General features: G+C 35.7%; 1 protein-coding gene across 2 annotated transcripts in view; it reads left to right on the top strand.

Moving 5' to 3' along the window:
- Positions 1-15,061, top strand: part of CNOT6 (CCR4-NOT transcription complex subunit 6) — a 78,286-nt gene extending 63,225 nt beyond the window's left edge. The window contains exons 5-12 of one of the 2 annotated variants that reach the window (XM_043466975.1): positions 1,967-2,071; positions 2,153-2,221; positions 3,411-3,568; positions 4,365-4,519; positions 5,341-5,495; positions 6,373-6,603; positions 8,394-8,596; positions 10,565-15,061. In XM_043466975.1, coding sequence (XP_043322910.1) covers positions 1,967-2,071; positions 2,153-2,221; positions 3,411-3,568; positions 4,365-4,519; positions 5,341-5,495; positions 6,373-6,603; positions 8,394-8,596; positions 10,565-10,777 — 1,289 coding nt within the window. In that variant the 3' untranslated portion in view covers positions 10,778-15,061. The remainder of the gene's footprint in view (positions 1-1,966; positions 2,072-2,152; positions 2,222-3,410; positions 3,569-4,364; positions 4,520-5,340; positions 5,496-6,372; positions 6,604-8,393; positions 8,597-10,564) is intronic. The other variant, XM_043466974.1, reaches the window with a different exon arrangement.
- The last annotated feature ends 281 nt before the right edge of the window (positions 15,062-15,342 follow it).

Here is a 15,342-nt window from a genome sequence, read left to right as displayed (position 1 = left end):
TTAGCCTTGACGAACTCCTTTCTCAATTTTGAACCAGTCCACTGTTCCATGTCTGGTTCTGGTACTTCTTGTTGACCTGCATGTAGGTTTCTCAGGAGACACCTAAGGTGGTCTGGTATTCCCATCTCTTTCAGAATTTTCTACAGTTTGTTGTGATCCACACAGTCAGAGGCTCTAGCATAGTCAATGAAGCAGAAGTAGGTATTTTTTCTGGAATTCTCTTGCTTTCTTTCTGGTCAGGTGGATGTTGGCAATTTGTTCTCTGGTTCCTCTGCCTTTCCTTTTCTGTATCCAGCTTTTCCATCTGGAAGTTCTTATTTCACTTACTGCTGAAACCTAGCTTGAAGGATTTTGAGCATAACCTTGCTATCATGTGGTATGAGTGCAATTGTACAGTAATGAGAACTTTCTTTGGCATTGCCTTTCTTTTGATTTGGAATAATAATTGAACTTTTCCAGTCCTGTGGCCACTACTGAGTTTTCCGTATTTGCTGACATAGTGAGTTCAGTACTTTCTCAGCATCATCTTTTAGGATTTTAATTAGCTCAGCTGGAATTCTGTAACCTCAGTGATTGCCTTTAAATATTTTTTACGCTAGAAAGTAGTAAAAAGACAGCAGTAAGTGTAATCTGGTTAGAATGGGTTGCTTACCTGGTACTGAGAAATTTTTAGTTGACTTCATTTTCTCAACACACTCATAGGGTCCTGGTAACTTTCAAGTTATAGCTACCTGTTTCATAGGATTGTGACTAAATGAAAATTTCAGGACTCTGGTATCTGTAAAGAACTGTACACATAGGTTGTAACTTGTCTTCCTGCAATTAATACTTTGCATTTATAGGAGCACATTTTTACCTTTACAGTTATTAAAATCATAGAGATCTTAAAAGTCAACTAATTTAGCTGTTCTTCCCACCCATTTAGTCTGGGCTTTTTATGAAGGATACTCCAGTATCTCACAGGTGAGGGCGTGTCACCGTAAATAGTCCTAATGCTTCCCAACCACTTCTCTTCTGAGCTGGCTTTCTGGCAGATCCTGCCCCTTGTCCTCATTCTGTTTCTTGTGTCTGTTCTTTCATAAGAGAAAAGAATAAATGCAAATTACTTTTTTTCTGTTTGGTGATGATTCTTAAATTCTATGCTTTTTAAAAATTTTTCGAATGGCTAAAATGTCTTATTATTTTAACTATCTTCAGTCTATAGAATTTACTAGTCTTTCTTAAAATGAAGCATGGATGGGAACTTTGGTTTTAAACAGTGTACTGTGTTGTTACTTCTCGTATGTAAGAAACCCTTCTGAGAATTTTGGACTCTTAACAATACATGTAAATCATTGCATTTGCTTTCATTTTTGGCACTTATGAGACAGTGATTGAGTTTGCTGTTGGAATACTGCTCTGGGGTTTTCCCCCTTCATTAGTGAGTTAATCTTAAACCAAATCTGTCTCATCTTGCTATTTCATTCTTTAGAATTTTAAAAAATCTAAGTGCTAGACTGCATTTCTCAGTAGGATATTTCCTTATTAACTTTGTAGCATTCTTAAGTTATGATTCTCAGATTGATTATATTGGCTCTCATCCTTCCTTCTCCTAGTCCTTCTTCCCACTCTTCCCCAATCCCGTTTTACTTGCTTTTGATCATTATGAAAGTTTTGAAGAGGCAGAGTCAAATGCAGAGCACTATTAGATATCTTCTAGATTGACATCAGTCCATTAGTAATCATTTTTGGATACTTCTGTGTAATGTGGTATGAATCATTTTTACTCTTCACATCAAAAACTGAAAAAAATATTTTTTCTAGTTTGATATATTGAGTTAATGTATATGTTTTTATATGTGTGGTTAATATATATAACTACATAGTTAATATACAAATGATCTGATAGTTTTGGTATATTTTTCAGTTTTGAAATATTTTAATATTTGTCTTTGTTTCATTTTACCTATTTTAAAAATATTTCCAGGAAATCCACTTACCCAGGATATATTGAACCTCTATCTGGAGCCAGATGGAACAAGAAGGCTACTGAACTATTTGCTTGATAATTTGGCAGGTACTGCAAAAAGAAGTAAGTGGTCATTTGATTAAACCATTTTTTTAGAAAGACATCTAAGAATATTGTTTAATTTTGTGTTTTATGTTCAACTAGTTTCAACAGAACAGCCACCTCCAAGATCTTGGATTATGTTACAAGAACCAGACAGAACACGGCCAACGGGTTGGTAACCTGATTTTTTTTAATCTTATTTTTACTTTGTCTTTTATAAACCTAATAGTATTGTTGGTATGCTTCAGATTATGGGCAGTATTACAGTAGAATGCTTAAGGTTGATTTGGTTTGAAGATAATAATAATAATAAAGGCTTGTGTGAGTGAAGTGGAAGTCGCTCAGTCGTGTCTGTCTCTTTGTGATCCCATGGACTGTCGCCTGCCAGGCTCCTCTGTCCATGGGGATTCTCCAGGCCAGAAGGCTGGAGGGGGTAGCTGTTCCCTCCCTCAGGGCCAGTCCAGGGATCAGACCCAAGTCTCCTGCATTGCAGGCAGAATCTTTACCGTCTGAGCCACCAGGGAAGGAAGGTCTGGTATAAGGCAGTGCTTCTCAACCAGAGGTGGCTTCATCTCCCAGAAGACATGCAGCAGCGTCTGAGATACTTTTTCATTGTCAGCAACTGGTAGATGTGCCCTTGGCATCTTGTGGCTGGAGATCAGAGGTGCTGCTGTGCGTAGCACAGCCCCCAACAGCAAAGAATTACCTACCCGTGATGTCAGTGTAGAGACGCTGCTCTAAAGTATTGATCAAATTCAGTTATAATAAATACACCAAAATCTTTCTATATTGTAATTTTCCAAATTCTACTGTATTCCAGATGTATTTGATAATGCAAAATTATAGCAAAAACACCTACTTGAGAGAGAAATCAAGCTAGTGACTCTGATCTTTTAAAAGTGTATGAAAGTAGTTTGGGCACTTCTGTTGTGTGTGCAATGGTGTTTTTCTTCCATGTGAATTAATAGTTGCTTTGTGGAAGAAAAGCAGAGATGGCTGTTAAGAAAAAACATGTTTTCTTAGATAAATGTCAGATTACATTCTACATTAATAATTGATGAAGTGGTGGAGGGAGCATAGCAATGAGGAGCCTTGGACTTAGAAGCTGAAGGAATCAAGATCTTAGCCTGTTTCCTTTTGAACCTTCTGTCTGTACCTCTGTAGTGGGAAACACAGTTATTTATATTTGTTCATATATTTGTTCTTGATTTATTATCTGACTTATGCCATGTCTGACATATGGTAGCTTTTCTGTGAATATATTATTGAATGAATAAAATCAAACTTAGTTTAAAGTGAAACAAAGTTAATTTTTTTTTTCTGCCACGTGTGTGAATAAGTAAAGTTATCTTTCCTACAGCCTTGTTTTCTGTCATGTGCTATAATGTTCTTTGTGATAAATATGCGACCCGGCAGTTATACGGCTACTGTCCATCATGGGCACTAAATTGGGACTACAGGAAAAAGGCCATTATTCAAGAAATCTTGAGTTGCAATGCTGATATCATAAGTCTTCAGGTAAGTCATCAGAAAATATTGTTTAAATTGCAGAAATGCACCTTGATCAAGCAAGGAATAGCTTGAGAATGCATTACATTAACACATTTGAAGTCCTGGCTTTAGCAGTTCTTAAAATACAGACTTTTCCTGTATTGAGTGAATTTTGGGAACATTCACTGGAGCCTGTGCTTTTAGCACTGTGCTGCCAAGTTAAGCAAGTGGGTTAAGCTGGGTGTTTAGGTGTTTGCTATTACAACTGAATGTTTTACCTGCTCCTCCCTTGTGCCCCTCCACACTGTTGTTAATTGGGTGGCAGTGTTACTGAAGCTGTGGCACTGTCAAGGCATAATTTTGCTTTACTACCAGTGGTAATTTAATAATTAGGGCCAAGTGGAAAGAACATTGAATCTGATACACAGTAACTGGGTTCTCAGTCCAACCCTCATAATAACTTACATGACCTTCAGCAAGTGGCTTTCTCCTTGTGGTCTGAAACTTGATCTGTGGGTTTCCTTCTGCCGCTCTGAGTTTTGTTTACACCAATTCTAAAGCATGAGGAAATACATATGCATGGGGTACATGGCTTTCCAGTCTTTACTCCTAAGCAGCAAAGAGATGCTTTGTCAACTCGGACCTGTAAAATGACAAGTAGGGGTTGTGATTGGTTTCAGATAAATTACATTGAAAAGATGTAATTCTTCTTTCTTCAGGTCACTCCTTTGAATTTATTTTAAGGTCTCAAACTGTACATATAAAGATAATGCATAGGACTAGTTTTTGTCTTATGAAATAACTGCTGTTTACAATTTTTCAGGAAGTTGAAACAGAACAGTATTACAGTTTTTTTCTGGTAGAACTGAAAGAACGTGGCTATAATGGATTCTTTAGTCCTAAGTCTAGAGCTAGGACAATGTCAGAACAAGAAAGAAAACATGTTGATGGCTGTGCAATATTCTTTAAAACAGAAAAGTAAGTTGTCTTCTTTCTTTCTTCTTTTTTTCTTTGGTTCATGCCACATGGGGATCTTAGTTCCCTGACCAGTGATCGAACCTGTTCCCCTGCAGTGGAAGTCACAGTCCTAACTAGTGGACCACCAGAGAATTCCCCAGTCATCTTATTTCTTTAAAAAAAAAATATTCTCTGTATTTGCAGAATGAGGGTCAAGGGAATGGAAATCAGTTGGCAACTAAGAGAATGAGGCACCATATTATTTCTCAGGAAAACAATACTGTGATTTAGAAGGTTTTGTTTTGATTCATCAGAAAAAATGTTTTTTGGAATACATGTTGAAAGTTCTCCTGTTTTTTCAGGTGTCTTCAGTTGTTAATTGAAACACTTTGTAATTGCATTCCCTCTGGAATGGTAGAGAGATTCTTTTTTTTTTTTTTTTATTTTTTTTTTATTTTTATTTTATTTATTTATTTTTTCCAGTGGGTCTTGTCATACATTGATATGAATCAGCCATGGATTTACATGGTAGAGAGATTCTTAAGCCCATACTTTGGAAGAAAATTATTTTAAAATTGTAAGATGGAATATTCCAACATGAAACCTAAACAGAAAATGACTGCATTATCTTAAGTTGTAAAAGTTTCTCAAGATGTTATTTGTATCTGTGGCAGACTGAGAGCAACTGAAATGGACATGGGAAGCTTGGTGCTAAGTGTGGAGGATTTTCTGTAATGTAATTTACATGTCATCATATCTGTTAAGGAAGTTGGGGGGAAATTGCATTTACCACAAAACGAATGTCTTGGTATTCCCAATTTTATATTTGTGTTTTGTTTTAGATTTACTTTGGTTCAGAAACACACTGTTGAATTTAATCAACTAGCAATGGCAAATTCAGAAGGGTCTGAAGCCATGCTGAACAGAGTCATGACAAAAGATAACATAGGAGTTGCTGTACTGCTAGAACTTCGAAAGGAATTGATTGAAATATCATGTGAGTGACCTTTTCACTTCCTATAAAATTTGGCCTCCAAAATGGAATAGAAGTCAGAAAATGTTTCATGTTAATACTCTTGTCTAATGCCTGAAGAAACTCAGAATTTAAATCTTTTCTAAAATCTCATATCCATTTTTCTCTACCACAAAGCTCAAGAAGAGGAAGCATTGCCTAGAAAAGTATTTCAAATCTTAAAAGGCATAAAACAAGGTTTTTTCTGCTCGAGAATTTTTCACATAAAATGCTGAAGTAAATATTAGTTAAAATAACTGCTCAGAGAGAAGAACTCCATACACTTAATACAATTTCTTGGCAATAGGGATATTTCTGTGTTGACTTTTCTTCCTGACCTGCTTTTAGTCATTATTTTAAAGGTCTTAAGTCTTGGAGAAATGGACCACTATTTCAAATTAAACGTATATTTAGAGAGTGATCATCATGCTAAGAACTGAGACTTCTGTCACTTGAGGAGCAGTTGGAAATGGGGATATTTAATCCGAGGGATAGAAAAGATGAAAGATGGAACTTAGTGACTGTTTTAAATATTTTTTAAGAAGAAGGATGTCCGTTTAATTTTTTGATGCTCAGTGTAGGACATCTAGAAGATCAGAAGTTTTAAGGAGCTGGAACTGTTTAAAAACCAAGCTGTCCCAGGTAGAATGGGCTCTCTGTTCAGCGTGGACCCTGTGCTGAAGTCCTTGTCCTAGAGGTCAGATGTCTGTTTCTCGGGTTTGTCACAGAGGTCTGTCTTCAGATGGGACATTTTCAACCAGACTTTAGCATTCTTTTTTTATTCCCAGGACTCAGATATTACTTGCTTTCAGACCATGTGAGAATATATGGCCTTTGTTTCTTTTCTTTTTATCTAATATAGCTGGAAAGCCACATCTTGGAACAGAAAAGCAACTTATTCTCGTGGCTAATGCTCATATGCATTGGGACCCTGAATACTCTGATGTGAAGTTGGTTCAAACGATGATGTTCCTCTCAGAAGTGAAGAATATTATTGATAAAGCCTCGAGAAGTCTCCAGTCCAGTGTATTAGGAGAATTTGGAACTATTCCACTAGTGTTGTGTGCAGATCTTAATTCTTTGCCGGACTCTGGTAAACAATGCTATCTTACATAGAACACTTGCTGACTTAAAATGTTTTTGTAATGTGTTGTTTCTGATAATTCCAAATCTAGTCAAAATGAAAATTCAGTTTATAGTTTTATTTATTATAGTTTTATTCAGTGGCCGCTATCATTCAGGTTAAAAAAATTTTTTGTGTGTGGAGTAGGGAGACCATTTTGAAAATGAAATGGTATTATTACCAATTCATTATAAAATGAAATGGTAAATGGTAATGGTATTATCCTCTGGTACCTCCAGAGGAAGGATGTTAATCATCTTCAGGAGACACATGGGGATATTTTATTATCCCCATGTTATATGTATTGCAGACTCTGAAAAGGTTATTAAGACAGACTCTGGGAGTCCAGCATGTGGTAATATAATCCAGTTTAAATTTGACCATATATCACACAATCTCAAATTTTGGCCGACTTGATTAGAAACATTGTGCACCTCAGGTGGAACTTGAGTTTTCTTATTTACACAGGTCAGACAGTGGTTTTAACAAAAAAGGATCAAGAATGTTGATTTTTAGTCACAGAGTGGAAGAATACAGAAAGCCTTATTCTTAAACTTTTCCATAGATAGTACAGTGAGTAACAACCATACTTTCTTGGTTACTCAAGAGAACTTTTCCTTGAACTTACTTGCATGCATGAATGCATGCATTCACACACATATATACTTGGAGTAGTTAAATTCAGTAGCATATTGCTGCTATCACAATAGATGAAAGAATAGATAATGAAATAAAATTTATGTTAAAACCTGTTTTCGGGAAAATAAAGGTGCCTAAGATCCATAATTATTTAGTTCATCTCATCAAAGCCATCTGGGGATTACTGGAAAGTTCTTTATTTGCTTTTCATCCTCTTTAGCTACGAAGTATGTGAGGGGCAAAGAGAGACTCTTGTCACATGATACAGATCTTAAGACTCATTTCTGTGTTGCATTGTAATAACAAAACACATGGGAAAATGTCTGGTTTTGCTAACTGATTAAATGAAAGTTAAATAATTTCAGAGCCCACCTTATGCCTGTGTGTGTGCTAAGTCACTTCCAACTCTGCGATCCCATGGACTGTATCCCTCCAGGCTCCTCTGTCCATGGGATTCTCCAGGCAAGAATACTGGAGTGGGTTGCCACACTCTCCAGGGCATCTTCCCAACCCAGGGATTGAACTCAGGTCTCCCGCATTGCAGGTGGATTTTTTTACCATTTGAGCAACCAGGGAAGCCCCACCTTATGCTTATTAGCACACTGGAAAAATAGTGTCCAGAGGTGGTGAGACGGCTTTGTCATTCTTTCATAACTGGTCATTCACGTTTTCATAAGCACAGTGAATCCTAATCTTGGTATTTCATGCTAAATCTGAGCAGATGCCTACATACTAAGATGTTGATTGTGGTGTTAATTTTTTTTTTTTTTTAAAAAAACAGGAATAGCATGAATTTTTTTTTAAGAAATTGGGAGCTGGTTTAACAAATACTATATGTCAGCCCTGTTGTATTACACAGTTATTAAAAAAAAATAATTGAGATGATGTAAGTTGGTATGGTACAGTAAAGTGTAAAATATTGAGTAAAATATTCACTGTGATTAAAATCATGGAAAAATGTGTGTATACAAGTTTTGGCAAAGGTGGAAAATAGTGAAACATTTTAAAAAGTGAGAATATGTGTGATTTAAAAGTTTACTATTGAATTATCTGTTTGGTTATGTATTGCACATTGTATATTATACTTAACAATGCAGAAAGTACATTTATATCCTTTATAGGTGTTGTAGAATATTTGAGCACTGGTGGAGTAGAAACAAATCATAAAGATTTTAAGGAACTGAGATACAATGAAAGTCTTACAAACTTCAGCTGTAATGGGAAAAATGGGACAACCAATGGAAGGATCACTCATGGCTTCAAGTTAAAGAGTGCCTATGAGAGTGGCCTGATGCCTTACACCAATTACACATTTGATTTTAAGGTGAGTTTTGAGATAAATAAACATTTAAAACTCCATTTTTTTTTTCAAGAGCGTTTTATAATTTTGTGATGGCTTTAAATGTTAACACTTAGAATGAAATTAAGCCATCTCGAATTAGATGACAGCAGTATTCTTAGGTAGAATTCCATGTGATTAGAATTCCACCCCTACTTTATAGATATTATTGGAATCATTTCCAGGGTTAGAAATCAGATGAAATAATGATATTAAATCCTGAGTTACCTGTCATCTCTTTAAGGCATTTTTTTTTTTTTTTAATGGGCTCATTACCAACAGCTGGATATGCAGGACCATTGTATTTAATTTGATGTTAGTTTGATGTTCCATTTCTTCTATTTCAGTTTAACTGACACTACTATTTGAGAACCAAAATGTAGTTTACTGTTAGCTGCTGTAAATTTTTTAATACACATATTGTTTATATGCCGCTTTATACAATTAATAGATTACAATATGGAGGTTTTCCCTTAGTAATTCTCCTCATTTTAATTATCTGTGATTGTTTAGGACTTGTGTTCAGCTGTCCTTTTCTGCCATCTTTTGCATTTTTACTCTCTTAAATCCTAGTTTTCCATTTCTAACCTGCTGAAAAAATAATCATTCAGGTTAGATTGTGTATTAGAATAGTGTAAATACTTGTGTTAACTGTTGCTTAATTTTAGAGGCGAGGGTTATTTAGACTCCTTTGAGAAACTGTTGAAAACTAAAAAAATTTTTTATTTGGCTTTCGAGGATCTACAGAACTGTAGATAATGATTTAACACTGGGAAGAGATGAGTATGTATAGTTGAAGAGAGACTAGAATTGACTGGGCAAAACTAACATGTAAATGATGTTAGTAACCAAAGCGGTGGAAAGCCATGACAGGATAGGAACTTAAATACCAAGGAAAGAAAGCCTTTCCAGGGAAAGAGGAGTGAATGTTAAGTTTCAGAGAGATTTGCTCCGAGTTGTCTGTAGAGATGGTCAGAGAAACTAGAATCCAATGAGTTGAAGAGTAACTGAGCAATGAGAGAAAAAACCAGCTACAGATTTTCATTTCAAGGAGGTTGATGGCAGAAGAGGGGAGGATGATAACCAAAAGGCAGGAGAGATTAGAGCTGTTTCCCTTCTGACTACTGTTACTGGTACAAAGTTAGGAAGAATTTAGAACATGCTAAAATACTTTTGGTCAAGAGCATGTAAAGGACAGACTGTTACAGTTACTGGACAGAGAGGAGCAAGCTAAGAGTATCCTAGCTGTGTGCCGGATGCTGTGCCCGAGTGCTGCTGAAGGTGTGGAGGGCAGAGGTGTGTTTGGGCCTTTGTGAAATCATGGTCTGGTGGGAGAGGTAGATCTCAGCCACACGAATGAGTGTATAGTTACACACACTTTAGGGTGTGCATTAGCAAGCGAAAAAATCAGGTGGTAGGAGCTTTAACTGGATGAGGGTAGGATTCCAGAAGGCCTTGGGAAAGTAATTAAATTTGGCACTTGAAGGTTAAGAAGGATTTAGCCAGGTGACAAGTAGAAGAAAGTGTTCCAGACATGTGCGGAGGCCCTGGAGGAGGATGGAGCTTATCACCTTCAAGAAAGGTACCTCAGTTCACACCCCCTCCCCTCCTTCCCCAAAAAGAGCTAGTACGGCAGTGGGGTAGTGAGCAAGGAAAAGTGTCACAAATTAAGTTAGGAAGCAGCAGCAGAGGCCATGTCGTGAAGGGTTCTTTAGGTCTCGTTACAGATTTTGAAACGATCTAGATAGGAGGAAGAATGATTGCCATCTGTAAGGTTTCTTCATTCTCAATTTGGGGATGCCATTTGGTCTTTGTAATAACTGCCTTTCTCTACAGGCTAGTAAGTTTCTTTGTTTACCAAACATGACTAAGGTGTGTCTTGAAAGTTCTCAGCATTTCAGTGTCATTTTGTGTGTCATTTTCTTATTTTTCTTTTTGCCTTCTGTTTTCCAGGGTATAATTGACTACATCTTCTATTCTAAACCTCAGCTGAACACTCTAGGCATCCTGGGGCCTCTGGACCACCACTGGCTAGTTGAGAACAACATCAGCGGCTGCCCGCACCCCCTCATCCCCTCGGACCACTTCTCACTTTTTGCACAACTGGAGCTCTTACTGCCTTTGCTGCCCCAGGTTAATGGCGTTCACCTTCCTGGCAGGAGGTAGTCAAGTACTTTCAGAGGATGACCTCAGTTTTACTCGTGAACTTGTAAAAATTCTGAATATAGGGGAGTGAGGTATGGCCACTAAGATTTATTTGTTTTTTCTTAATGATGATTTGAGTTTTCAGTCTGATCATTTGATAAGGATATAGTATGAAAGCCAGGTGCTAGCAAACAAATTCTGAGCCCAGTATGCTTTATATACTGTTAGACAGGGATTGGTGTGTTTGCACCTATCTTTAATTTGTTGCAAATAATTTTCCTGTTTCTTCTATCCAATATAATATTTTCATGCCTTGAAATAGGAAACTGAACAGCGTATTCTCTTTGCACAGAAATCTGTAGCACTACTTTTTTGAGGCCAGTAATAACATCCACAGATCATTCTTTCATACTTTACTCCCTCCTTTTTCAGACTTGTTTGTAAAATATAGAATTTGAATTTAGCCTTTATGATTGTATATGATCCACAAAAGACCTGATTTATGAAATTTTGTACTAAAAAAATCAGATTTGGAAATGATTGTATTGTAATCTAAGGCTAAGTTTTTTTTACCTGTTTCATGTGTTATAAAGCTTGTAAAAGAAGTTGCAACAGACTTTCTCTGCTGATGATTTGCACTGTTAGGGTTTTGTTAGCCCTTTTGTACTACTTTGTTTTTAAATTGAGAACATTGCTCTTTAAATTTAACTCTGTTTAAAGTTTAGGACATTTGCTTGGACCAGAGACAACTTACCTATGAATTCCTGGATTTTTACAAAAAACTATTTACCAGGACAGATAATCTGAGTAGTGAATGATCTGAAGGCATTTATGGACTGAATGTGTTAATGGTTGATGTATGTACATTCTGATGTTTTTAAATCCTTAACTTTTTTAAGTTAAAAAATTATGGCTGCTTAGGTACAGCTTCTTAACTCCTTTTGAGACACTTCTTGTCCTATCTCCACTGTGCCTGCCTGAATTTGTTCCCACCAAGCACTGCCTGTGCATGCAGAGAAAATCTGTGCATCCTCTTTTGTATTTTTTAAATACTGTTTAACATTTGTGAGAGTTTTATGAAAATCCTTTTGTACGAGCTGTGGGTTTTTTCCGTTGTGAAGCATCGAGTATCACATTTTGGAACATGTTCCTAGGCTGGGGACCCTGGGTCTTTGTTTACCAGACCCAAGCACTGCTTTCTGGTGTCACTGCAGGTGCTGCTCATCACCCGGAGTGCTACTATCATGTGAATCCTTTTTGTTTTCCATGTATTCCTTAGTTTCCATGTTTTTAAAAAATCATTCCCTTTTTTTAAAAAAGAAAGTAATTTTCCATTTATGAAGCAGTATAAAATAAATGAGATGTATTTTCAAAACAGGTCCCCAAGACAATACTTCAGATCATTTTTAAAGTGACCAAGTCATTTTAATATGTCAACCAAGATAAAAGACATTATACCTTGTATTTTGCCTGTAGTGCCATTAGTAGAATAGAGATGAAAGCCAGCTTTAACTTCGCAAAGTTAACTCCTGTATGTTCTGTTCGCCTCCATTCATTCTCTCAAAAAGCAAATGAACTCAGAGGGAGCGTGGTCTGAGTGCTTTTGTTTCAGCTGCAGGCAGGGAAGCAAAAGGACACCATGTATCCTGTGAGCATTAAGAAGGAAATTGTTGAATGTTAATAACAGGTTTTATACAGAGAATGAGTCATTTTGGATAATGACTTAAAATTTTATGAAAAATGTTCAGCACTTAAATGTGCTTATTCTAAGAGAAAATAAAATTACATACTGTTTAAGTAAAAGATTCTTTTTTTTTTTTTTCTCCTTTAAAAAGAAATTCTACAAAAGGTTTTGATCTTGAATCTTTGTCTGGGACCTGGTTTTTCCTTTGAGGTTGCTTTTCTTTTCTTTTTTTAAGATTTTGTTGTGATAGTTTTTATTTTTCACTTTTTGTTCTAAGTTGTGCTGACACCAAACACATCTGGTTTATAATCAGTACGTGGGAAAGCTGGTGTTGCTGATCAGAACCGATGCATAGCTTTCTTTAGGGCTTCTTTCTGGGTTTTTGTTTTTTGTAAAGTGTGAATAAAAGGTGTGTTTGCTCATTTTTCCTAAACACTGTGGTGGTAGTGCATCATGACAATTTCCAGCAAAGGCGAGCTGGAGCTGGTTGGACTGATGAGATGAAGGAAACTGCTTGAGCTTTATGGAAGAAGGGGAGAAGCACTTACTCTGTTTTTAATGGAGGATGTATTCTTTTCATAGATGCTGGAACTAGAGTGCACTTGTTAGATGCTAAAGGTTTGAGCTTTACACAAAATATTTTCATGTGTATTTGTTATTGTCTACAAAATACTTTAATTTGGAACCAGCATACTGAGATACAATGGCTGGTTATGTCTTGAAGATATTTGTTCTTGCCTCTTCTAGGCATACTGCATTCTGTGGGTCAGTTTGAACAGCTTCTCCACCTTATTAGATAGTGATAAATTGAACCAGGAGTGTAGATTTACAACCATAACCTTCAAAAGAGAAAAAATATTTTCAGTCTATAGGGAATAAATGATCACACCAAAATAGACTGAATCTTTGGTTAAGCAAGGTTTGTGTTTTAAATATTTCCTGTGTCCTGGATAATTTCCAGTAATCCGTACTCTCTAAAATGGAGTTAAAAAAAGAAAAGAAAAAAAAACTAGTATGTTTTCACAGTATAGATTTTCTTCAAAAATTCTGTAACAAATATATTTAATGTGGTGTTGCCATAATGTAATTTCAGTGTTCTTACAGGATAAATCCATCTTATGAATATTTTGCAGAAAATTTGGGGTATATTTTCTTTTTAATGATCAGAACTTCAGAGGTGCTCAATTCCTTGTAAAATCTCTTGAAGTATAGTTTATGGTATTAGTGGCTGTTTATTTATGCTTTAAGAATTTAAATAATGTTCATCAAAATTAACTTATGGCATAATTTTAAGTTGTAGAAATAAATTGTTGATTGCAACTTAACAGTCCTAGAAGATAAGCAGGGAACAACTCCCAAGAAATGTTTTCTATTTTACTTGATTTGGTGACAACCAGGAAAACTTGAGTTAGCACTTTGAAACCTAAGGACATGATTAAATTGGGTGGAATGCACTTCTTAAATGTTGACATTAAAATTTCAAAGCTCTTCTAAGACGTCAAGTTTTCAATAATAAATTTAAATTTTAGTATTCCACTTTTTCCTACTTAAACTTACAGAATTTCCATAGTAACTTTTAAGGTTTTGGGGTTATGCTATACAAGTACAAGAACCATCCTGGGCAAAAGAACAATTTACAGCAGATTTGTTCTTTTAATGAAACAATAAGAATACCTAGTAGAGATGCTGCAGAGAATTCAAAGAACGTTTATAGCAAGTGTTTATCCCGCACTTGTAAACAGTGTTTTAAGATGTTCACTATGCTCTTTTTGGTTACATAAATTTTAGTAACCGTTCTGTTGAAATAGTGTCTAAAATAGAGTATCCAGTCTTTGTTCACAGCACATTATATTATCTAGTGCACTGGACTAACTTTCGTTTACCATTCATGTAACAAAACCCAGCACGTTATCTGCACTAAACTCAAGGAATGTCCCATTTGCCTAGGCAGCTCTTTAATAAGGGTAATGGGAAACTGAATATGACCTATGGACTGGTGGTAACAAGGGCTTTTACTGTTCTTTTCAGTGGAACCTTCATTGTAACTAGCTAGTATTATATTTATATACAGGGTCTCTTTTCTTTACTGATGTATTTTCCTACTCTTAGCCAACCAATAAATTCAATTATCTGTTTCAAATATTTTTAAAGTGTAATTTGTATAGCTGTAGTACTGAGGTTTGAGGAGACACATGTTAATCAGCAGACCACCTATGTAAAATTCTCTGAGTTATCTGGAACAGAGTTGTAACTCTTTGAAAGGGAAGAGTGAACAGGGCCGTGATATGGGGAGATGGTGTAAAATTAAGGATCTCCTTATTGCTGTGTTATCCTGTGTAACACATCTTTGCCAAAGATTAATTTTATATTTAGGCAACTGATGGTCCTTTTGCATTTAGGATTTTTGTTGTTGTTACCATATACCTCATAGCATAAGAAATGGGCTCATGTGTCTTTCATCCTTTGGAATGAGCTTGACATATTTTGAATAAATGCTTTTAAATACAGTAGCAAACATTGTATTGGTGGGGTTATACTAATTAAATGTTTTAATTGTTACATGTATATTTTGTTGTATATATAAACTTTTAAAATGTCTGATTTCTCATCTCTTCAGAGCATTACGTCTCTTTACTTTTTAGAAACTACTTCTTTAATAAATAAATGTAAATTTTTATGTAGATGCTGGGGGAAAAAAATCCTTTAAAAATACAGCACAATTTAGATAAAATGTTTGCTGAGATGTCCAGTTTTTAAAGCAGGCATTTTCTACATAATCCTTAATACATAATTTTACCTCTATAACAAGAGTTTTGCTAGATACGAAGAAAGATCTCTGGGATTATAAGGTGACTGAAGACCAGTCTCTACAGTTATTTTAGCAACATTAACATTTTAAATC

Source organism: Cervus canadensis, chromosome 4 (genome assembly GCF_019320065.1).
Source record: "Cervus canadensis isolate Bull #8, Minnesota chromosome 4, ASM1932006v1, whole genome shotgun sequence".
NCBI classification, from domain to species: domain Eukaryota; kingdom Metazoa; phylum Chordata; class Mammalia; order Artiodactyla; family Cervidae; genus Cervus; species Cervus canadensis.
The sequence above is the reverse complement of the archived record's forward strand: the minus strand, read 5'-3'. Positions and strand labels throughout refer to the sequence as shown.